The sequence below is a fragment of the Erythrolamprus reginae genome, chromosome 10 (genome assembly GCF_031021105.1).
Source record: "Erythrolamprus reginae isolate rEryReg1 chromosome 10, rEryReg1.hap1, whole genome shotgun sequence".
Taxonomy (NCBI): Eukaryota; Metazoa; Chordata; class Lepidosauria; order Squamata; family Dipsadidae; genus Erythrolamprus; species Erythrolamprus reginae.
Window position 1 is genome coordinate 5,503,260 of NC_091959.1, and position 25,535 is coordinate 5,528,794.

Below are 25,535 nucleotides of genomic sequence, written 5' to 3' on the forward strand. Positions count from 1 at the left end.
GGAGAAGGCCAACCCCGCGAAATCTCATTATTCTCTGGGAAGGACGCTGCAAGAGATGGTCCCATAAACAGTCTGGTCCTCAGCCATGTTTAAATTCCAGCTCTCTTCCATCACTCGGTTTGTCTGGGCTCTATGGGAGTCGTAACACCCACCCACCCCACGCTGGAGACCCTGCTGGTGGGCAGGGCTGAGACAGGAGGTGTTCCTCAGACTTCCTATCTTCTCTTTCAATGTTCACACTCTGCATATTTGGTCAACAGACGCAGAGAAGCCGATAGCCTTGGCCAAGGAGGTCTAGGAAGGCTTCCCAGCTTCTCTAAATGGGGAAAGTTTTATCTTCCCTAAACCCGATAAGGCCGCATTCTCAAGGCTTCTTGTCTCCATCTTAACAGCCCTGATAACTCAGCTCCCTACCAAGGTGACTTCTCTCCTTGCCCACTGGCGGTTGGGGCTGTGTTTGACAGGCCCCGATGGTTGATTTTCAAATAATTTAATAGCCTGTGCCATTGGGAACTGCTCTCGTTTTTTTTTTAATTGAGGAATGAAGGCGTTTATAATAAATGAAGGAAAGAAGGAAAGGTGGAAGATGGAGGAGGGAGAGAGAGAAAGAGGGTGGGAGAGAGGGAGGGAAGGAAGGAAGGAAGGAAGGGGGAAGAGGGAGGGGAAAGAAGGAAGACAAAGGAAAGGAAGGAAGGGGGAGGGAAAGGAAGGAAAACAGAGAGGGAAGGAAAAGGAGAGAGGGAAGGAGGGAGGGAAGGAAGGAAGGAAGGATTTTGACTGGAGCATGGAAGAATAAATCCTTCCATTACCCACCATTCACTCAGACCGAAGAAGCTTTTTGGATGAGACGCGAAACATCTTGGAGGGAAAAAAACAAATAAAGACAAGTCAACTTTTTTTGGGGGGGGGAAACACACCTTTTTCAAAAAGGCGAAAAGGTGTGCTGAAAAAAAGCACATTCCTTCTCCTCCTTCCAGTTCAGCGAATTTGGAAGTTAATCTGCCTGAGCTGCTTTTTTCATTTGCTCTCTGGACGTCCTGGTCTTGAGAAATGCTCTGTCCACTCAAGAGCAACCTGGACATCTCTTGGCAAGGTGACCTCCCTTACTCTCTAGAACTCAGAACCAGAGATGAACTCCCAACTCTTATTTAGCAATCGCATTTAGACTTATCTACCACTTCCAGCCCTCTCTAAGCGGTTTATAGAGTCAGCCTCTTGCCCCCAAAAATCTGGGTCCACATTTGACCCACCTGGGAAGGATGGAAGGCTGAGTCAACCTTGAGCCTACTGAGATTCGATCTGCCAAACTGCTGGCAGCCGGTGATCAGCAGATGTCGCTTGCAGGATTGCACTCTAACCACTGCGCCACCGAGGCTCACAATATATTTGCTTTTGTTTCTCTGTTTCTTTGACTTCCAAATGGCAAAACACACAATGTTTGTTGACGGCTGAGGAAGCATCACCATGTGCCCTTATGTTAATAGGGAGTCCCGTGCCAATTTTCATAAACTTGGTGTTCCATTCTGGCTTGGCACGGTTGTCCGTATGTGGGTTTTGTTGGCCCAGATGAGGTCTCTGCAAGCATGCAACACAACGGAGCTTTGAACGGGTCCAAAGACGGGCTACATGGGGTAGTATTGACTGGGTTGCGTAGTATTGAGTGTTTTTAAATGATTGTGGGTTTTTAGCTTTAGTTTTCATTATTGGATTTGTTCTGCACTGTTTATTGTTGTTGTGAGCTGCCCCGAGTCTTTGGAGAGGGTGGCATACAAATCTAATAAATAATAATAATTATTATTATTATTATTATTATTATTATTATTATTATTATTATTATTATTATTACAAAAATGTTGGAGGTATACAAAGATATAACCTATAAATATAAAGATAATATAAAGATATAAATATAAAGACAATAAATATAATATAGTTTTAATTATTAGATTTGTATTGTATATTGTTTTTCTATTACTGCTGTGAGCCGCCCCGAGTCTAGAGAGAGGGACAGCATACAAATGTAATAAATAAAATAAAAAATAAAAAAATAACAGTGTTTATATACATGAATGCTTGGCTGCATAGCTAGAGGTATAACAAGCAGGAAGAGGGAGATGGTGACCCCGCTGTATAGAGCGCTGGTGAGACCACATCTGGAATACTGTGTTCAGTTCTGGAGACCTCACCTACAAAAAGATATTGACAAAATTGAACGGATCAAAGACAGGCTACAAAAATGGTGGAAGGTCTTAAGCATAAAACGTATCAGGAAAGACTTAATGAACTCAATCTGTATAGTCTGGAGGACAGAAGGAAAAGGGGGGACATGATCGAAACATTTAAATAGGTTCAAGGGTTAAATAAGGTTCAGGAGGGAAGTGTTTTTAATAGGAAAGTGAACACAAGAACAAGGGGACACAATCAGGTTATTTGGGGGAAGGATTAGAAGTAACATGAGAAAATATTATTTCACTGAAAGAGGAGTAGATGCTTGGAACAAACTTCCAGCAGACGTGGTTGGTCAATCCACAGGAACTGAATTTAAACCTGCCTGGGATAAACATAGATCCATCCTAAGATGAAATACAGGAAATAGTATAAGGGCAGACTAGATGGACTAGGAGGTCTTTTTCTGCCGTCAATCTTCTATGTTTTTATGTTTAAGTGTTGCACCTTGTAATTCTTGACCAATGTATCTTGTCTTTTTATGTACCTGGAGAGCAGATGCACCAAAGACGAATCCCTTGTGTGTCCAATCCCACTTGGCCAATAAAGAATTCTATTCTATTCTTTGCAATCTTTAAAGAATCTGGAGAGAGCTTCTCCAAATTTCTCCAGGAATAGTTCAGCCAGCGAGTTCCACATGCATTACTCAATATTTGGGCAACAATTGCCAAGATACAATACCGCCCACACGCCTCTCAGCGTCAAGTCCTCCGTTTTCCTCATGCGGTTGTTGTTGTTTTCAAGTGTTTGTTTTGCATTGCAGTATTTATTTACGTACTTTCTTACTTACCATACTTATTTGCTATATTTCTATGCCACCCATCTCCTGAGACTCAGGGTGGCTTACAACAAGACAAATACAAAATATCTATCTATCTATCTATCTATCTATCTATCTATCTATCTATCTATCTATCTATCAATCATCTATTTACTTACTTACTTACTTACTTACTTACTTACTTACTTACTTACTTACTTACTTACTTACTTAGTTACTTACTTACTTACTTACTTACTTACTTACTTACTTACCGTACTTACTTACTTACTTACTTACTTACTTACTTACTTACTTACTTACTTACTTACTTACTTACTTACTTACTTACTTATTGGATTTGTATGCCACCCCTCTCCGCAGACTCGGGGCGGCTAACAACAATGATAAAACCAGCATGTAGAAATCCAATTAATAAAACAACTAAAAACCCTTATAATAAAACCAAACATACACACAGACATACCATGCATAACTTGTAATGGCCTAGGGGGAAGGAATATGTCAACTCCCCCATGTCTGGCGGCATAAATGAGTCTTGAGTAGTTTACAAAAGACAGGGAGGGTGGGGGCAGTTCTAATCTCCCGGGGGAGTTGGTTCCAGAGGGCCGGGGCCGCCACAGAGAAGGCTCTTCCCCTGGGGCCCGCCAAACGACATTGTTTAGTCGATGGGACCCGGAGAAGGCCAACTCTGTGGGACCTTATCGGTCGCTGGGATTCGTGCGGTAGCAGGCGGTTCCGGAGGTATTCTGGTCCCATGCCATGTAGGGCTTTAAAGGTCATGACCAACACTTTGAATTGTGACCGGAAACTGATTGGCAGCCAATGCAAGAAATCTAACATTTAAAATACTAAAAAAAACATCAAATATAAAATCACATTAAAAAATCTAACATGTACAGTTCAAGGGTTGGTTTCTCCCAGTTTGGATGGTTCGCCCGAATTGATAGCGGCCCGCTGGTGACATCATGATGACATCACCGAACCAGATCGGTCAGTGCCGGTCCATGGGCGCCACCATCTTTTTTAAAATTAATGGGGGGAAAAATTCCCAATTTTTTAAAAATGTATTTATTTTTCTTCTGCGTAGATGCAGAAGCGATGTTTCTGGCACTGTGCATGCGGTCGATATTTTGTTTTCGGCATTTTTAGTTTTTTAAATGTTTTCAGTCATTTTGTACTGCACATGCATACGCTTGTGTGTCGGTGAGGTGCAGCTGGAATTGAACCGGCAGCGAGGTAAATTGGAACCCTCAAGTTGTCCGTAACTTGGAGGTTTTTGAGATGGAACCTTCATGGCACCGGACCAGATTGTCTCCGGGACCGCCTTCTGCTGCACGAATCCCAGTGACCAGTTAGGTCCCACAGAGTGGGTCTTCTCCGGGTCCCGTCAACTAAACAATGCCGCTTGGCGGAACCCAGGGGAAGAGCCTTCTCTGTGGTGGCCCCGGCCCTCTGGAACCAGCTCCCCTCAGAGATTAGAACTGCCCCCACCCTCCTTGCCTTTCGTAAGCTGCTTAAAACCCACCTCTGCCGCCAGGCATGGGGGAATTGAGATACCCTTTCCCCCTAGGCCTTTACAATTTTATGCATGGTATGTCTGTATGTATGTTTTTTATTATTATTATAATGGGTTTTAATTGTTTTTAGTATTGGATTATTGTTATACGCTGTCTTATTATTGCTGTTAGATGCCCCGAGTCTCCGGAGAGGGGCGGCATACAAATCCAATAAATGAATGAATGAATGAATCAATCAATCAATCAATCAATCAATCAATCAATAAATAATAAATAATAAATAATAAATAATAAATAATAAATAATAAATAATAAATAATAAATAATAAATAATAAATAATAAATAATAAATAATAAATAATAAATAATAAATAATAAATAATAAATAATAAATAATAAATAATAAATAATAAATAATAAATAATAAATAATAAATAATAAATAATAAATAATAAATAATAAATAATAAATAATAAATAATAAATAATAAATAATAAATAAAACAGGCTCAGATGCTTTTCGTCGAGCTCCAATCTCTGCTGGAAACGTGACACATTGCTGTAGAAAAGAACAATTGCAGAATAGGAAGCAACATTAGATTAAGAAGGGAAAAAAGGGGGAAAGCCATCGATTTATTCATTTATTTATTCCCTAAACGTCCGTTCCACCAGCTCTAAGGCTCTGGGTGTTTTTTAGTGTATAAAACTGGCAAGGAAAAGAACTCAACCTCCTGAAATATTCAGATTATACTAATTAAAAATGACTCTGCTCTCCAATAACTAATATAAAGCCAGGCACCAAAATCCAATATGAAGCATTTCTAGCGCTGCTTAATTTTGAAAAGCTTGGCAGAACAACACTGGGGTTTTTTTAGCAAAAAACCTCAAGGTGTGTAGTGTGAGGGGATTTGACCTCTGGGGCAAGGATAGTTTGGGGAGGGGGTGAAATACCGCATGTTCTGGAGAACCAATAGGGGAAAATTTTAGTAGTTTGAAGAACTGGTAGCTGAAATTTTGAGCAGCTCGGAGAACCGGTAGCAGAAATTTGGATAGTTCTGAGAACCGGTAGTCGAAATTTTGAGTAGTTCTGTTGTGGTTAGCTCTGGCTCAGCTCCTTCCCCAAGGAATGTGCAGGTGGGTGTGGGGAAAACATCCACATGTCGCAGGCCTGTTTTGCTCCCGATGGAATCTGCCGACGAAGCCTCCTCTGACCAAGGCAGCATGAGTGACAGGGAAGAGGGGAGTTTGGCAGACAGCCCAGGAGGAGATCAATCATCTGTATCATCCTTGGATTCTGAACAAGAATTAATGGCACATCCACGCATGTGTAGAGTGATGCATAGGAGACAACAACTGAAGGATTATTACAAGAGAAAATGAGGCCACCTGTGTTTGGGTAGGGCTCCAGTAATTAGGGCTGCTGCTATAAATAGCAGCGTGTGGGTTTGGCCGTTGTGGAAGAGTATCTGATCGCAGTTCTTCAGGAATCCTGTGTTGCTGTTTTCAGGACTTTGTTGATTTTTCACGCCTTTGAAACCGAAGCAGAGCAACGTGTGTGTGTATGTGTCTCACTTCATTGGAAGAAGAAGGGGTGTGAAGTTTCTCCACAGCTGCTGGCTAAATACTTAATGACTGCTTAAGGGAAATTGTACAGACTACCCAGTTGTTTTGGGATGAGTGCTCTTTGCAATACAAAAAGAGTGCTTAGTTTATTTTGCATTTTGTGATAAAGAACATTGTTTTGAATTTTCAAACGTGTGTGTGTCTGCAATTTGTACCCTTGAATTTTCGGGAGGCTCCTAATAGAGAGCCCGGCAGAACAAGTTCTGAGAACCGATAGCAGAAATGTTGAGTAGTTATGAGAACTGATAGCAGGAATTTTGGGTCGCTCGAAGAACCAGTAGCAGAAATTTTGGATACCTCGGAGAATCAGTAGTGGAAATTTTGAGTAGTTATGAGAACCCGTAGCACAGATTTTGAGTAGTTCGGAGAACCGGTAGCAGAAATTTGAGCAGTTCGGAAAACCGGTATCTGAAATGTTGAGTAGGCTAGGTCAGGCTATGTTTGACATTATCAGTGGTTCCTTGCTATGGAGCAGTGATGGTGAACCTATGACACGCTTTCCACAGGTGGCACATAGAGGCGTATGTCGCTTGGCGGGACCCAGGGGAAGAGCCTTCTCTGTGGCGGCCCCGGTCCTCTGGGACCAACTCCCCACAGAGATTAGAATTGCCCCCACCCTCCTTGCCTTTCGTAAGCTGCTTAAAACCCACCTCTGCCGCCAGGCATGGGGGGATTAAGATACTCTTTCCCCCTAGGCCTTTACAATTTTATTCATGGTATGTCTGTATGTCTGTTTGGTTTTTATTATAATGGAGTTTTAACTGTTTTTAGTATTGGATTATTGTCATATACTGTTTTATTGTTGTTGTTAGCTGCCCCGAGTCTGTGGAGAGGGGCGGCATACAAATCAAATTAATTAATTAATTAATTAATTAATTAATTTGCCGAGAGGTGAGCTGTTGCCCAGAATCTGTTGTCCAATGCACATGTGTGTGCTGGCTAGGTGATTTTTGGCTTGTGCCGAGACTCTGGGGGGGCATTTTCGGCCTTCGGGGGGCCTTCGGAGAGACGAGCGAAGCCGTTTTCGTCCCCCCAGGCTCCAAGAAAGCGTCTGTAGCTTGAGGAGGGTGAAAAATGGGCCCACCAGGCTCACTCGAAAGCAGAAAATGGGTGAGTGGGGGGATCCCATGTGCATTGAATTATAGAAACATAGAAGACTGACGGCAGAAAAAGACCTCATGGTCCATCTAGTCTGCCCTTATACTATTTCCTGTATTTTATCTTACAATGGATCTATGTTTATCCCAGGCATGTTTAAATTCAGTTACTGTGGATTTACCAACCAAGTCTGCTGGAAGTTTGTTCCAAGGATCTACTACACTTTCAGTGAAATAATATTTTCTCATGTTGCTTTTGATCTTTCCCCCAACTAACTTCAGATTGTGTCCCCTTGTTCTTGTGTCCACTTTCCTATTAAAAACACTTCCCTCCTGGACCTTATTTAACCCTTTGACATATTTAAATGTTTCGATCATGTCCCCCCTTTTCCTTCTGTCCTCCAGACTATACAGATGGAGTTCATTAAGTCTTTCCTGATACGTTTTATGCTTAAGACCTCCCACCATTCTTGTCGCCCGTCTTTGGAGTGTGGACACTTATGAGTGTGGACACTGGCATATGCGTAGTAGCATGTGCACATTTGGTTTTGGTACCCACGAAATAAAAGGGTTTGCCATCACTGCTATAGGGGAAAATAGGTCCGTCGTGTTTCCTTGAGAGGATTACAGTGTCCTCAAACGCAGAAGAAAATAATCCAGGATGGATTTTGTTAAATGTTGGTAAGGCTTCGTTTCGTAAAAGCTTCCTACACTCGCAAAAATTTTCCAGCAGGCTGCAAAAATCCGCTAAAGTGCTTTTGCTGACTTGAGCCTCCCCCCCTCTCTCTCTCCCAATTGGGGCTCTCTTCATCGGACAAAAGCAGTTTTGGCCCTTGGAGCAGAAATATATTAATGCAGCAGAAGAGGCAATCCGTGATTATTTAGGTAGATGGTTTCATGGAAACATTGAAACGCAGAAGATTGATGGCAGAAAAGGACCTCCTGGTCCATCCAGTCTGCCCTTATACTATTTCCTGTATTTTATCTTAGGATGGATCTATGTTTATCCCAGGCATGTTTAAATGCAGTGACTGTGGATTGACCAACCACGTCTGCTGGAAGTTTGTTCCAAGCATCTCCTACTCTTTCAGTAAAAAAGCTACATTCAGAGTATAAGACGCACCCTAATTATCAGCCTCTTTTAGGGAGGAAAAAGGTGCATCTTATACACAGAAAAATACGCTATATACAGCTTCATAGTTCTTTTACAGCCCCCTAAGCAGTTTACAGAATTGGCATATTGCCCCCAACAATCTGGGTCCTCATTTTTCTTGTTTTTGGCGAAGCAGTGGAAGTGATGTGCCGGTGCCTGGAGGCTGTTGGCGTCTGGATGGGTGTCAACAGACTCAAGCTCAACCCGGATAAGACGGAGTGGTTGTGGGTTTTGCCTCCCAAGGACAATTCCATCTGTCCGTCCATCACCCTGGTGGGGGAGTCACTAACTCCCTCAGAGAGGGTTCGCAACTTGGGCGTCCTCCTCGATCCACAGCTCACATTAGAGAAACATCTTTCAGCTGTGGCGAGGGGGGCATTTGCCCAGGTTCGCCTGGTGCACCAGTTGTGGCCCTATTTGGACCGGGAATCACTGCTCACAGTCACTCATGCCCTCATCACCTCGAGGCTCAACTACTGTAACACTCTCTACATGGGGCTACCTTTGAAAAGTGTTCGGAAACTTCAGATCGTGCAGAATGCAGCTGCGAGAGCTATCATGGGCTTTCCTAAATTTGCCCATGTCACACCAACACTCCGCAGTCTGCATTGGTTGCCGATCAGTTTCCGGTCACAATTCAAAGTGTTGGTTATGACCTATAAAGCCCTTCATGGCACTGGACCAGAATATCTCCGGGACCGCCTTCTGCCGCACGAATCCCAGCGACCAGTTAGGTCCCACAGAGTTGGCGTTCTCCGGGTCCCGTCAACTAAACAATGTCGGTTGGCGGGACCCAGGGGAAGAGCCTTCTCTGTGGCGGCCCCGACCCTTTGGAACCAACTCCCCCCAGATATCAGAGTTGCCCCCACCCTCCTAGCCTTTCGTAAGCTCCTTAAAACCCACCTCTGTCGTCAGGCATGGGGGAATTGACATGTTCCTTCCCCCTAGGCTTTAAAATTTATGCATGGTACGCTAGTGTGTATGATTGGTTTTTAACTTTTGGTGTTTTTTAAATTAATTTAAATATTGGATTTGTCTTACATTGTATTGCTATTGCTGTGAGCCGCCCTGAGTCCGTGGAGAGGGGCGGCATACAAATCTGATTAAACTTAAACTTAAACTTTGTGGGGTTTTTATAATGGATTTTTTATTGTTTTAATTTAATATTTGACTTTTTAAAAATTATCGTACTGTCCCATTGGGACTGGGTGGCATAGAAGTCAAAATATAAATAAATAAAAATTTACCCACCTTGGAAGGATGGAAGGATGAGTTAACCTTGAGCCGGTGGTGAGATTTGAACTGCTGAACTACAGCTGGCACTTAGCTGAAGTAGCCTTCAGGGCTGCACTCTAACCACTATGCGGGATTTAGCTTCCCCACAGGTTCATTTGGGACTGAAAAAAATTAATCTGAGAACTTTCAACTCAGCCCTACAAAAAAAGAATAACCCAGCAAAACACTCCAGATTACCTGGAATTAATGTGGTCTTTGTGAGTGATATTAATATTTCAGAGTGTTGCCTTTTGACATGGTTGGAGATAAATCTGTAAAGTGTTTCCCTAGTTGTAAAACATGGAAGAAATACTTGGTGGCAAAGATTTATATTTATATTTATACAGGTAATTATAAATCAGGAGCAATTTTTTTTTAAAGTTCTATTTTTAAAAAAAGAAATGGAATCATTTTGTTGCATTAAATTGTATAGCCGTTTACAGTTTTTTTTTAATTTGGGGAAAATATTCTAGTTTTAATCTCCTTTTTCAGTATTAAGGAATGAGGCAAATGTCTGTGGGCTTTTTATCTGAGGAAGTAAGCAAGCAGAACAATGGAAAAGCAATGTTAAAAATTGAGACAAAATATTCCGAATAATGTCATGCATTATTCTTTCATTTGCAGCTACCCAGATTCCTTGTAGACAAACACACACTCACAAATATCTATCAGGCCTAGATAACTTAATAGGAAATGTTTGTTTTGACCCACTTTGCTCTATAGCTTATATATAGATATGCATTTATTTTAAAAAGTCATCATTAGATTTCATCTTCAGACATTAAAATGCAAACCAAGATAAGAAAGGAAAGAGAATGACCAATTAGAAACGGCAAAAATATAGCTCAAAGAAAGATAACAAAATTGACTTTTAACTTCCTTATAGTGCAGAAATATTAGCAATGCACCTTTCTCGAAGTTAAAACAAGTGAGCCCAACCTATAAAATAGAAACATAGAAACATAGAAGTCTGACGGCAGAAAAAGACCTCATGGTCCATCTAGTCTGCCCTTATACTGTTTTCTGTATTTTATCTTACAATGGTTATATGTTTATCCCAGGCATGTTTAAATTCAGTTACTGTGGATTTATCCACCACGTGTATCTTAAATATCTTAAAATATCAATAGTTGAAGTACTAAAAAACCCAGTACAGTAATACCTCGCTACTTCACGGTTCATCTTTTGCGGATTTGCTATTTCATGGGTTTTCAAAGGGGGCTTAAATCCATTGAAAATTTTAAATCCATTAAAAATTGATAAAATTCTTCTACAATACTTCTGTACTCTATTACAGAAACTGGTAGGATATCCCATGTAGTTCCAGCTGAAAAACATTATAGAATGACTGTTTAATGCAATAGGTGGGTTTTAAAAGTCCAAATACTCGTTAAATACATTAAAAAATATCTTTCCTCTACTTCACGGAAATTCGTTTTTCATGGGTGGTCTTGGAACGCATCCTCTGCGAAAAACGAAGGATCGCTGTATTCGTAAAAAGTAATTTTATCTCAAACTCAATTTACCCAGGGGCCGCTGGAGATAGAGGCTGGTTGAGGCTGGACGACCTCAGGTTTTCCACGAGAAAAGCTCTTACAAAAACATTCCGATGTTATCAAATGTCTTAATTTTTTTCATCTTATTTTGTGTTAAAAAAATAAAAATAAATTAACAAATTCATAAGAAAAAAATAAACAAATCAGTAATAAATAAATAAAATGATAATAATAATAGTACAGCAGATATAGAAGACTGAAGAAACCACACAACACTGAAAGTGCCATTTGTATCAAACTTGGGCTGGACAAACATTAAACTTTGATATTGAGGTGGGGGCCGCAAGCTATTGTCCCGAGGGCCGCCGTTGGCCCACAGGCTGCGAGTTTGAGACCCCTGATCTAAAGAGATAGTAAGTGATAAGAGGAAATTTAAAAGTGTTGGTCATCACCTATAAAGCCCTTCATGGCACCAGACCAGGGTATCTACGAGACCACCTTCTGCCCACCAATCCCAGCGACCGGTTAGGCCCCACAGAGTGGGCCTTATCCGGGTCCTGTCAACAAAACAATGTAATTTGGTGGGCCCCAGGGGAAGAGCCTTCTCTGTGGTGGCCCCGGCCCTCTGGAACCAACTCCCCCCGGAGATTAGAATTGCCCCCACCCTCCTCGTCTTTGGTAAGCTCCTTAAAACCCACCTCTGCTGTCAGGCATGGGAGAACTGAGATATTCTTTCCCCCTTAGGCCTTTACAATTTATGCATGGTATGTTTGTATGTATGTATGTTTGGTTTTACAAATAAGAGTTTTTTAACTGTTTCAGTATTGGGTTTACATGCTGTTTTGTACTACTGTTGTTAGCCGCCCCGAGTCTACGGAGAGGGGCGGCATACAAATCCAATAAATACCGTAATAATAATAATAATAATAATAATAATAATAATAATAATAATAATAATAATAAAAAAAAATAAGAATAAGAATAATAAGAAAAAAAGAGCCAGGGTGGCTCAACAGGTAGAGTGCTGTACTGCAGGCCACTGAAGCTGACTGTAGATCTGAAGGTTAGTGGTTCAAATCTCATCACCGGCTCAAGGTTGACTCAGCCTTCCATCCTTCTGAGGTGGGTCAAATGAGGACCCGGATGGTGGGGGCAATAGTCTGGCTCTGTTAGAAAGTGCTATTGCTAACATGTTATAAGCCGCCCTGAGCCTAAGGAGAAGGGCGGCATAAAAATTGAATGAATGAATGAATGAATGAATGAATGAATAAATAAATAAATAAATAAAATTAACTTCAATTGTTGTATCTTCTTCCTGTTTGACCCATGTTTATGCCTTATCCTCTAGGTTTTATTGGGACCTAACCATGTTGCTCCTCATGGTTGGGAACTTGATCATCATTCCGGTAGGCATCACCTTCTTCAAGGACGAGAACACCACGCCATGGATTGTCTTCAACGTGGTCTCGGATACTTTCTTCCTCATTGACCTGGTCCTCAACTTCCGCACGGGGATCGTGGTGGAGGACAACACCGAGATTATCCTGGACCCCCAGAGGATTAAGATGAAGTACCTCAAGAGCTGGTTCGTGGTGGATTTTATCTCGTCCATCCCGGTAGACTACATTTTCTTGATTGTGGAGACCCGCATCGATTCGGAGGTATACAAGACGGCCCGAGCGCTGCGGATTGTGCGTTTCACCAAAATCCTCAGCCTCTTGAGGCTCTTGAGACTGTCCAGGCTCATACGGTACATTCATCAGTGGGAAGAGGTAAGTAAATAAACCGAAGGGAAAAATATATAGAAAACTTTTGCAGTGAGGCCGGAGACCTCAAAGTCTTTATTGGGGGGAAATTAAAATGGCATGGGGGAATTGAGGCATTCCCCCACCTCCCCCTGGGCCTACACAATTTATGTATGGTATGTCTGTGTGTATGTCTGGTTTAATAATGGTTTTTTTAAATTTTTTAAATTTATTAGATTTGTTGTGAATTGTTTTATTATATGTTGTGAGCCGCCCCAAGTCTACGGAGAGGGGCGGCATACAAATCAAATCAAATAAAATAAATAAACAAACAAACAAACAAATAAATAAATAAATTTTCCCCCCGAACACCATCACTCTACTAAACAAATAATTCCCTCAACACTGTCAAACTTTCTACTAAATCTGCACTTCTATTCTACTAGTTTTTCTCATCATTCCTTTCACCCATTTCCTCCCATGTTGACTGTATGACTGTAACTTGTTGCTTATATCCTAAGATTTTTATTAATATTGCTTCTTCATTGCTTATTTGACCCCTATGACAATCATTAAGTGTTGTACCACATGATTCTGGACAAATGTATATTTTATTTTATGTACGCTGAGAGCATCTGCACCAAGACAAATTCCTTGTGTGTCCAATCACACTTGGCCAATAAAAAATTCTATTCTATTCTATTCTATTCTAGACAAAACATTACAAATAAACATTGAGAAACCAAACAAAACAAATAACATAAAAAGGAGCTACAGTTGCTCCGCTCAAAAGTAGAAGTCTTCTTGTACAAAAAGGAAAAACTGATTATAGATTAGATCAAAACAGAGAAGTAAATTCTAATATCAAACATCGCTACATATCTTATTCTTTCTAATAAGTTTATATTTTAACATCCTTATGCGTTTTTTCTTTTATCCCACCAGATATACAGTATACCATCTGCCATATATTATAGAATTCAGATTCTTCTTGGTTATTTAACCGCCTCGTCATCATATCTAGCTCTGCGCGTTCAATAATTTTACCTTAGTATCTTGTCTTCTTTCGGTGTTTCCATTTCTTTCCATCTTTGTGCGAAAACAATCCTAGCCACTACTAAAATATGAATTATTAAGTAATATGTTTCTTTTTTATATTTATTATTTGAGTTAATCCCACCATGCCTGATGGCAGAGATGGGTCTTTAGCATTTTGCGGAAGGCGAGGAGGGTAGGGGCAGTTCGAATCTCTGGGGGGAATTGATTCCAGAGGGCTGGGGCCGCCACAAAGAAGGCTCTTCCCCTGGGTCCCGCCAGACGGCATAGTTTAGTCGACGGATATCTAGCTCTGCACATTCAATAATTTTCCTTAGGATCTTGTCTTCTTTCGGTGTTTCCATTTCTTTCCATCTTTGTGCAAAAACAATCCTTGCCGCTACTAAAATATGAATTATTAAGTAATATGTTTCTTTTTTATATTTATTATTTGAGTTAATCCCACCATGCCTGATGGCAGAGATGGGTCGTTAGCATTTTGCGGAAGGTGAGGAGGGTAGGGGCAGTTCGAATCTCTGGGGGGGGGAGTTGATTCCAGAGGGCTGGGGCCACCACAGAGAAGGCTCTTCCCCAGGATCCCGCCAGACGGCATTGTTTAGTCAACAGAGTGAGTAAAGTGACAGATGTTTCCTCCTGCCCACCCCTCCTCTCCTCTCCAGAAGCTGCAAACTGGCTTCCCAACAGAGCTAGGACAGTGTCTGATTTCTGAAAAAAAGGCTAATGGAAAGATGGGTATTGCATAACAGGCTAAAAACCAAAGGTAAATATTTGAACAATTTCATTGCTGCAATATGGAGCGAGGGGAAAGACAGGAAAAGTAAAGTGGACTTTACCGGACTAATCTTGGTAACCGCGGTTTGAATTCCGCGGGGAGTTCTGTGATTAGGGAAGTTGATAAGGGGCGGATGGATATTGCCCAGGAGACTGCTCACAGTCGCTCACGCCCTCATCACCTCGAGGCTCAACTACTGCAACGCTCTCTGCATGGGGCGACCTTTGCAAAGTGTTCGGAAACTTCAGATCGTGCAGAATGCAGCTGCGAGAGCAGTCATGGGCTTTCCCAAATATGCCCATGTTACACCAACACTCCGCAGTCTGCATTGGTTGCCGATCAATTTCCGGTCACAATTCAAAGTGTTGGTTATGACCTTTAAAGCCCTTCATGGCATTGGGCCAGAATATCTCCGAGACCGCCTCCTGCCGCACGAATCCCAGCGACCGATTAGGTCCCACAGAGTGGGCCTTCTCCGGGTCCCCTCAACTAAACAATGTCGGTTTGCGGGCCCCAGGGGAAGAGCCTTCTCTGTGGCGGCCCCGACTCTCTGGAACCAGCTCCCCCCGGAGATTAGAACTACCCCTACCCTCCTTGCCTTTCATAAACTCCTTAAAACCCACCTTTGTCGTCAGGCATGGGGGAACTGAAATATCTCCCCTGGGCCTATACAATTTATGTATGGTATGCTTGTGTGTATGTCTGTTTAATAATGGGTTTTTAAAAATATCTTAAATTGTAAATTATTAGATTTGTTATAAACTGTTTTTTATTGTGTTGTGAGCCGCCCCGAGTCTGCGGAGAGGGGCGGCATACAAATCTAATAAACGTAAACATTTAAAAACCTGGAGTTTGAATAAGTGTCACGGGTGGATTTAGGAAGGAGCCATGAAAGAATGATGAAAGAGACGGACCACTGGGAGATTTCTTATCAAGGACGTTCAGTGTGCTTTGGATTCTAATAGGACAGTGTTTCCCAACCTTGGCAACTTGAAGATATTTGGACTTCAACTCCCAGATTCAAACTTAATATTAACCTCTCCAAACTTGACTGTAAAAAATATGACTTCAGCAACCGAGTTGTCGAAGGGTGGAACTCATTACCTGACTCAGTAGTGTCAACCCCTAACCCTAGGTTTATCCCAGGCATGTTTAAATTCAGTTCCTGTGGATTTACCAACCACATCTGGTGGAGATTTGTCCCAAGCATCTACTACTCATAGAAACATAGAAGACTGACGGTGGAAAAAGACCTCGTGGTCCATCGAGTCTGCCCTTATACTATTTCCTGTATTTTATCTTACAATGGATATATGTTTATCCCAGGCATGTTTAAATTCAGTTACTGTGGATTTACCAACCACGTCTGCTGGAAGTTTGTTCCAAGGATCTACTACTCTTTCAGTAAAATCATATTTTCTCACGTTGCTTCTGATCTTTCCCCCAACTAACTTCAGATTGTGTCCCCTTGTCCTTGTGTCCACTTTCCTATTAAAAACACTTCCCTCCTGGACCTTATTTAACCCTTTAACATATTTCAATGTTTCAGTCATGTCCCCCCTTTTCCCTTCTGTCCTCCAGACTATACAGATGGAGTCCATGTAGTCTTTCCTGATCAGTTTGATGCTTAAGACCTTCCATCGTTTTTGTAGCCCGTCTTTGGACCCGTTCAATTTTGTCAATATCTTTTCGTAGGTGAGGTCTCCAGAACTGAACACAGTACTCCAAATGGGGTCTCACCAGCGCTCTATACAGCGGGATCACAATCACTTGTTTAAGTGTTCCCTTTATTTTTTGGGAGCAGTATATTTTTGGTAGGCATACAGGAAAAAACCGAAACCCTGACTTAATAGCAGTAACTGTGAGAGGGATCTTGGCGTATTAGTGGACAATCAGCTAAATACGAGCCAACGGTGTTCAATGGAAGCCAAGAAATTCCTAAATTGCATTATCGGAAGCAGATCAAAGGGGGTATTAATGCCACTCTAGAAAGCCTTAGTAACTAGTGATGGGCTGCTGCCGGTTTGGGCCATTCTATAGAGCAGTGTTTCCCAACCTTGGCAACTTGGAGATATTTGGACTTCAACTCCCAGAATCCCCCAGCCAGCCTGCTTAGAAACATAGAAACATAGAAGACTGACGGCAGAAAAAGACCTCATGGTCTATCTAGTCTGCCCTTATACTATTTTCTGTATTTTATCTTAGGATGGATATATGTTTATCCCAGGCATGTTTAAATTCAGTTACTGTGGATTTATCTACCACGTCTGCTGGAAGTTTGTTCCAAGGATCTACTACTCTTTCAGTAAAATAATATTTTCTCATGTTGCTTTTGATCTTTCCCCCAACTAACTTCAGATTGTGTCCCCTTGTTCTTGTGTTCACTTTCCTATTAAAAACACTTCCCTCCTGGACCTTATTTAACCCTTTAATATATTTAAATGTTTCGATCATGTCCCCCCTTTTCCTTCTGTCCTCCAGACTATACAGATGGAGTTCATTAAGTCTTTCCTGATACGTTTTATGCTTAAGACCTTCCACCATTCTTGTAGCCCGTCTTTGGACCCGTTCAATTTTGTCAATATCTTTTTGTAGGTGAGGTCTCCAGAACTGGACACAGTATTATTCCAAATGTGGTCTCACCAGCGCTCTATATAGCGGGATCATAATCTCCCTCTTCCTGCTTGTTATACCTCTAGCTATGCAGCCAAGCATCCTACTTGCTTTCCCTACAGCCTGACTGCACTGTTCACCCATTTTGAGACTGTCAGAAATCACTACCCCTAAATCGTTTGTCAGGCCCCAGGGGAAGAGCCTTCTCTGTGGCGGCCCCTTTCCTCTGGAACCAACTCCCCCCGGAAATTAGAACTGCCCCCACTCTCCCTGTCTTTCGTAAACTACTCAAGACTCATTTATACCGCCAGGCATGGGGGAGTTGAGATATTCCTTCCCCCTAGGCCATTACAAGTTATGCATGGTATGTTTGTGTCTATGTTTGATTTTATAATAAGGGTTTTTATCTGTTTTTATTATTGGATTTTCACATGTTGTTTTTATCTTTGTTGTTAGTTGCCCCAAGTCTACGGAGGGGGGCGGCATACAAATCCAATAAATAATAATAATAATTATTATTATTATTAATTATTATTATTATTAATTAATGAGTAAATCCTTCTCTTCTGAAGTTTTTGCTAACACAGAACTGCCTTAGAAGTCAATGAACCAATGAGGACGCAGGCTCCCTGGATAATACGATGGCATTTCGCATCATTACGTATCTTTTTCCAGAGCAGCATAACTCAGTTGGAAGGCAGCAATTTCTATAAAAGATGAAAATGACATTCACAAACTGTGAAGGTGGGAAAAAAACGACAGAGGAAGCTGATTAACCAGTCAATGTTACAATTAATGAAGGAGTTGTCGAGCAATTATTCACAGCCAGTGGAAGACAAGATTGAGCATTCATCACCCGGATCTTGTGTTTTGCTTGAATTTCGATTTAGTTATTTTTTTTCTTTGCACGTTTTTGGGGTTTTTTTGCACTTGCGGATGGATTTTTTTACAACCTTTATTCGTGGCTGCAAATCGAGGACTGATTGATAAAATCGAACAGGTGCAAAGAGGGGCTACAAAAATGTTGGAAGGTTTTAAGCATAAAACTTATCAGGAAAGACTTCTGTGTAGTCTGGAGGACAGAAGGGAAAGGGGGACATGACCGAAACATTTAAATATGTTAAAGGGTTAAATAAGGTTCAGGAGGGAAGTGTTTTTAATAGGAAAGGGAACACAATCTGAGGTTAGTTGGGGGAAAGATCAGAAGCAACGTGAGAAAATATTATAGTAGTAGATGCTTGGAACAAACTTCCAGCAGACGTGGTTGGTAAATCCACAGGAACTGAATTTAAACATGCCTGGGATAAACATCATCATCATCATTATTTATTTATTATTATTATTATTATTATTATTATTATTATTATTATGATTATTATTATTATTATTATTATTTATTGGATTTGTATGCCGCCCCTCTCCGTAGACATATCCATCCAAAGGTAATAGTATAAGGGCAGACTAGATGGACCAGGTGGTCTTTTTCTGATGTCAATCTTCTATGTTTCTATGAAACAGAGATGAGCATCGCCCCGTAGAGTCGGAAATTATTAGCACATAGGTGCAAGGGGAACCTCTCCCTATAGCCATATCTACATCAGCCTTGGCAGCTAGAATTTTAGCCACAAATAGCTGCAAACAGGAATAAGAAATCCATCCTAAGATAAAATATAGGAAATAGTATAAGGGCAGACTAGGTGGACCAGGAGGTCTTTTTCTGATGTCAATCTTCTATGTTTCTATATTCACCCTATGATAAAATATAGGAAATAGTATAAGGGCAGACTAGATGGACCAGGAGGTCTTTTTCTGATGTCAATCTTCTATGTTTCTATGAAACAGAGATGAGCATCGCCCCCTAGAGTCGGGAATGATTAGCACATATGTGCAAAGGGAACCACTCCCTATAGCCATATCTACATCAGCCTTGGCAACTAGAATTTTAGCCACAAATAGCTGCAAATAGCAAATAAGAAATCCATCCTAAGATGAAATACAGGAAATAGTATAAGGGCAGACTAGATGGACCAGGAGGTCTTTTTCTGCCGTCAGTCTTCTATGTTTCTTTTATGAAGTGAAGCTGTGAGTAACCAGAAGGGGCGGGAATATTGCGGCCCTTCAGAGCCACGAGCGACACACCTGTATCTCAGGTGGCGTGATTCCTCGCAAGGGTTTTCAGGTAGGAGTTGCTGGACATCTCTCTCCTCCGCGGCTGGTTTGTAGCTGCTCATCACGAGTTTTCTTTTGGGGAAATCCAAATTGAACAAGTCCCTTGGAGAGGTAGGGACCAGGTGCTAGATCCCATCTTGCAGATAATTAACTGCAATTTTTATTTGTTGCTGTTGTTTCATTTTCAGCTCAGAGAGAAATCCTGGTGGGTTTTTGGAGAGAAAACCGCTAACAACCTCATTCCTTGAGTTGTGGTTTTTTAAAAAATTGATTAAAAACAAAACACAGTAACCACAAAAAACAAGGAAAAATATGCAGAATAAACAATAAATGAAAATATATTTATAAGTTTTATGATTGGTGGAACAAAAGAATGCTTATGTAACAGTATATTTTATATCAGATGGTATAAAATGATGGGAATTCTGTAAATAGTAGTTTACTGTTACACATACAGTAGTTTATATTACTATTACACATAGTTTATATATTTTTTTCTTTATTTACCTTTACCTTTTTCTATTTTTTTTAAATATTTTTTATTATTTTTCAAAAAGACAGACAAAAAGCAAACAACATTAAACATTTAAGGAGCTACCATTGCTCCTCTTATCATAGAAGTCTAACTGATACAAAAAGAAAAAACCCTAACTTATAGTCAGATCGATACAGAAATGTCACACACGCACATTACATTCTTATTAAGTTTAACTCTATATTCTTCATGTTAATTCAATTTCTTTATCTATAAAAATATCATGTACTTATTCAAAAGAAATTAAAATATAAAATATATAAAAAAAGATATCACTTCAACTTTATCAGAATATAAAATTGTTTTAAAACTATTTCATTCTATCTTATAAAACCTTTTTCTTTTTCTTAATATGACTTGTAAGATTCTCCAAGACTTCTGAGAAGAATGGAGCAGTTTTGACTCCTATTTTATGTTCTGTGTCTTATCTGCGTTTTTGTTTTGTCTTGAAATTAAAAATCAATTTTAAAATTTTTTTAAGAAGAAAAGAAAATTTATTTACCACTACATATCAGATTCTTCAGTTTTTCCATTTTTGGTTTAATTTACATTTACCTTATTTCTCACTTTCCATCAATCCAATGTCCCACATAGTATAATATTCTTCTTTCTGTTTGTTCTGTAACTCAAGCCCTTCATGGCACCAGACCAGACTATCTCAGGGACCGCCTTCTGCTGCACGAATCCCAGCGACCAGTTAGGTCCCACAGAGTGGGTCTTCTCCGGGTCCTGTCAACTAAACAATGTCGCTTGGCGGGACCCAGGGGAAGAGCCTTCTCTGTGGCAGCCCCGACCCTCTGGAACCAACTCCCCCCAGAGATTAGAATTGCTCCCACCCTCCTTGCATTTCGTAAGCTTCTTAAAACCCACCTCTGCCGCCAGGCATGGGGGAATTGAGATACTCTTTCCCCCTAGGCCTTTACAATTTTATGCATGGTATGTCTGTATGTATGTCTGGTTTTACAATAGGGGTTTTTAACTGTTTATATTGGATTGTCATATGCTGTTTACTACTGTGGTTAGCCGCCCCGAGTCTACGGAGAGGGGCGGCATACAAATCCAATCCAATCCAATCCAATCAAAAGTGATTTCGCTCCATTTTGCGCATTCTAATATTTTTTAAATTACCAAGTCCATGGTGGGTACATTTTCTTTTCTCCATTGCTGTGCAAAAATCAATCAGGCCTGGAACAAACTTGTCTGTGTTTTTGTTTTGTCTTGAAATTAAAAATCAATTTAATTTTTTTTAAAAAAAAGAAAAGAAAATATATTTACCGTTACATACCAGATTTCTCACTTTCCATCAATCCAATTTCCCGCACAGTATAATATTCTTCTTCCTGCTTGTTCTGTAACTCAAAAGTGATTTTGCTCCAATTTGCGCATTCTAATATTTTTTAAATTACCAAGTCCATGGTGGGTACGTTTCCTTTTCTCCAATTCTGTGCAAAAATCAATCGGGCCGCCATTAATACATGTACTATTAAATATTTATTTATTTATTATTTATTTATTTATTTATTATTTAGATTTGTATACCGCCCCTCTCCGCAGACTCGGGGCGGCTCACAACAAGTGAAAAAACAATCTACAACAAATCTAAATTACTGTTTAAAAATATTTAAAAGACCCCATATTCTAAACACACATACATGCAAACATACCATTCATAAATTGTATCTGCCCGGGGGAGATGTTTCAGTTCCCTCATGCCTGACGACAGAGGTGGGTCTTAAGGAGCTTACGAAAGGCAAGGAGGGTAGGGGCAGTTCTAATCTCCGGGGGGAGTTGATTCCAGAGGGCCGGGGCCGCCACAGAGAAGGCTCTTCCCCTGGGGCCCGCCAACCGACATTGTTTAGTTGACAGGACCCGGAGAAGGCCCACTCTGTGGGACCTAATCGGTCGCTGGGATTCGTGCGGCAGGAGGCAGTCTCGGAGATATTCTGGTCCAGTGCCATGAAGGGCTTTAAAGGTCATAACCAACACTTTGAATTGTGAACGGAAGTTGATCGGCAGCCAATAATAATTTGCCTGTTGTGGGGTTTTTTAACAGCTTCTTAACAGTAGATCTTGGATCTAACAAGAGCCAATGTGTGTCATTTGGCTTTGAAACAAAAGAGAAGCTGCCCCAGCCAAGGTGGTTTCTTAAAATAGACACGAGTAGATCCCACTTATTTTCTTGCTCCGTCCTGCAATTCCAGTGAAATGCGATGTTCAGGGAGGAGAGGATTTGAAGAGGCCAGTTAGTACGTACACTTTGGGATGGAATCTTATTTGCAGTTTTTCTTTCTTTTCTGCTGTTACATCTCATCAGGCAACAACGTCCTGATTAAACCCTGCAAAAAAGCCGTCCCCGTGGGACCAGGGCTGGGATTTTGCAAGATTCTGCCTGCGTTGTAGCTAAACGATACTCATGTTTTTTTCCTGTGTGGAGTGCAACACCATCGACATGATTCCTGTGCTGTTCCAACCTCTTCTTTAAAAAAACCTCCAATATTGGAGCCCCCACAACATTGGGAACCCAAGTGGTTCCACTGGTGAATTGTTCCCCCTGACAGGAAATTTCTCTTCGGAAAGAATAGAGTAGAGTAGAAGAGAAGAGAAGCTTGAAATAGAATAGAGTAGAATAGATAGAATAGAATAGAGTAGAGTAGAGTAGATAGAATAGAATAGAATAGAATAGAGTAGAGTAGAAGAGAAGCTTGAAATAGAATAGAGTAGAATAGATAGAATAGAATAGAGTAGAGTAGATAGAGTAGAGTAGAGTAGAGTAGAGTAGAAGAGAAGAGAAGAGAAGCTTGAAATAGAATAGAGTAGAAACATAGAAGACTGACGGCAGAAAAAGACCTCATGGTCCATCTAGTCTGCCCTTATACTATTTCCTGTATTTTATCTTACAATGGATATATGTTTACCCCAGGCATGTTTAAATTCAGTTACTGTGGATTGACCAACCACGTCTGTTGGAAGTTTGTTCCAAGGATCTACTACTCTTTCAGTAAAATAATATTTTCTCAAGTTGCCTTTGATCTTTCCCCCAACTAACTTCAGACTGTGTCCCCTTGTTCTTGTGTTCACTTCCCTATTAAAAACACTTCCCTCCTGGACCTTATTTAACCCTTTAACCTATTTAAATGTTTTGATCATGTCCCCCCTTTTCCTTCTGTCCTCCAGACTCTACAGATTGAGTTCATGAAGTCTTTCCTGATACGTTTTATGCTTAAGACCTTCCACCATTCTTGTAGCCCATCTTTGGACCCGTTCAATTTTGTCAATATCTTTTTGTAGGTGAGGTCTCCAGAACTGAACACAGTATTCCAAATGTGGTCTCACCAGCGCTCTATATAAGGGGATCACAATCTCCCTCTTCCTGCTTGTTATACCTCTAGCTATGCAGCCAAGCATCCTACTTGCTTTTCCTACCGCCCGACCACACTGCTCACCCATTTTGAGACTGTCAGAAATCACTACCCCTAAATCCTTAGAATAGATAGAATAGAATAGAGTAGAGTAGAGTAGAGTAGAGTACAGTAGAAGAGAAGAAGTTTGAAATAGAATATAGTAGAATAGATAAAATAGAGTAGAGTAGAAAAGAAGTTTGAAATAGAGTAGAGTAGAAGAGAAGAGAAGTTTGAAATAGAATAGAGTAGAATGGAATGGAATGGAATGGAATAGAATAGTAAAGTAGAATGTAGAATAGAATAGAAATTTGAAATAGAGTAGAATAGAGTGGAATGGAATAGAATAACAGAGTTGAAAGGGACCTTGGAGGTCTTCTAGTCAAACCCCTGCTCAGGCTGGTAATTCTACACCACTTCAAACAAATGGTTGTCCAACATCTTCTTAAAAATTTCCAGTGTTGGAGCATTTACAACTTCTGGAGGCAACCTGTTCCACTGTTTAGTTATTCTCACTGTCAGGAAAAAAATTCTCCTTAGTTCTAAGTTGCTTCTCTCCTTGTTTAGTTTCCACCCATTGCTTCTTGTTCTACCCTCAGGCGCTTTGGAGAATAGCTTGACTCCCTCCTTCTTTGTGGCAACCCCTGAGATCCTGGAAGACTGCTATCCTGTTTCCCTTGGTCCTTCTTTTCATTAAACTAGCCATAAACCCAGTTCCTGCAACCGTTCTTCCTATGTTTTAGCCTCCAGTCCCCTGATCATCTTTGTCGCTCTTCTCTGCACTCTTTCTAGAGTCTCAACATCCTTTTTTTATTCCTGGCAACCAGAACAGGATGCAATGCTGCAAGCGTGGCCTTACCGAGAGATGTTATGCTTCGGACCCAGAAGCAGCCTGTGTCCAAGCAGGTTTAGGGAAGGAGATCCAGCCTTGGAGTCCCAGGAGGGCTGTGTGGGGTGGGCGGAGGGCTGGGAGCCGGCTCTTCAGCGCCACCGGGAGTCAGAAATTGACAAGAAGGCAGCGCCAGATCCTCCCACACTGCGGAGTCAGAGGAGGTGACTCATCTGGGATGCGTTTGATGGGGCGCATGGCTGCCTCAGCATGCCGGACCAAAGGCGGATAGAGAATCCCTTGAGGAGAGAAGCGAGGGGGCTGAGCGAGTTGTTTATTCTTCACACACACACACACACACACACACCCCAATGATTTCGAGGGGGGAGGGCAGGGGAACAACTGGCCACAGGAGCACAGCTGGCATCAGAGGGAATTCCTACAGCTGGCCCAGATTGATTCTTTTCTTTCTTTCTTTCTTTCTTTCTTTCTTTCTTACTTTCTTTCTCTCTCTTTCTCTTTCTTTCCTTTCTTCCTTCTTTCCTTCCTTCCCTTTCTTTTTTTTTATTTCTTCCTCCATCCCTTCTTTCCTTCTTTTTCTTTTTTTTCTCTTTCTTTCTTTTTTTCTCTCTTTCTTTCTTTCCTTTCTTCCTTCTTTCCTTCCTTCCCTTTCTTTTTCTTTTTCTTTCTTCCTCCATCCCTTCTTTCCTTCTTTTTCTTTCTTTCTTTCTTTCTTTCTCTCTTTATATCTTTCCTTTCTTCCTTCTTTCCTTCCTTCCCTTTCTTTTTCTTTCTTCCTCCATCCATTCTTTCCTTCTTTTTCTTTTTTCGCTTTCTTTCTTTCTCTCTCTTTCTTTCCTTTCTTCCTTCTTTCTTTCCTTCCTTCCCTTTCTTTTTATTTTTCTTTCTTCCTCCATCCCTTCTTTTCTTTTTCTTTCTTTCTTTTTTCTTCCGTCCTTCTCTTTCTTTTTCTTTCTTTCTTTCTTTCTCCCACTCTCTTTTCTTTCTTTTCTCTTCTGTCTATCTGTCTGTCTCTCTCATCTATCTATCTATCTATCTATCTATCTATCTATCTATCATCTATTTATCTGTCTGGCTGTCCATCACATCTGGAAGCAATTCTGGGCAGCTTCTGTCTGCATCCAGTTTTGGTCATCACACTATAAAAAAGATGCTGAGACAGGAAATAGTATAAGGGCAGACTAGATGGACCATGGGGGCTTTTTCTGCCGTCAGTCTTCTATGTTC

At 40.9% G+C, this 25,535-nt stretch overlaps 1 protein-coding gene across 1 annotated transcript in view; it reads left to right on the plus strand.

Annotated features, from left to right (window-relative positions):
• HCN4 (hyperpolarization activated cyclic nucleotide gated potassium channel 4) overlaps window positions 1-25,535 on the plus strand; it is a 66,957-nt gene that overhangs the window by 8,776 nt on the left and 32,646 nt on the right. Inside the window, exon 2 of the mRNA XM_070761944.1 lies at window positions 12,519-12,942. Within this exon, the coding sequence (XP_070618045.1) occupies window positions 12,519-12,942 (424 nt within the window). The remainder of the gene's footprint in view (window positions 1-12,518; window positions 12,943-25,535) is intronic.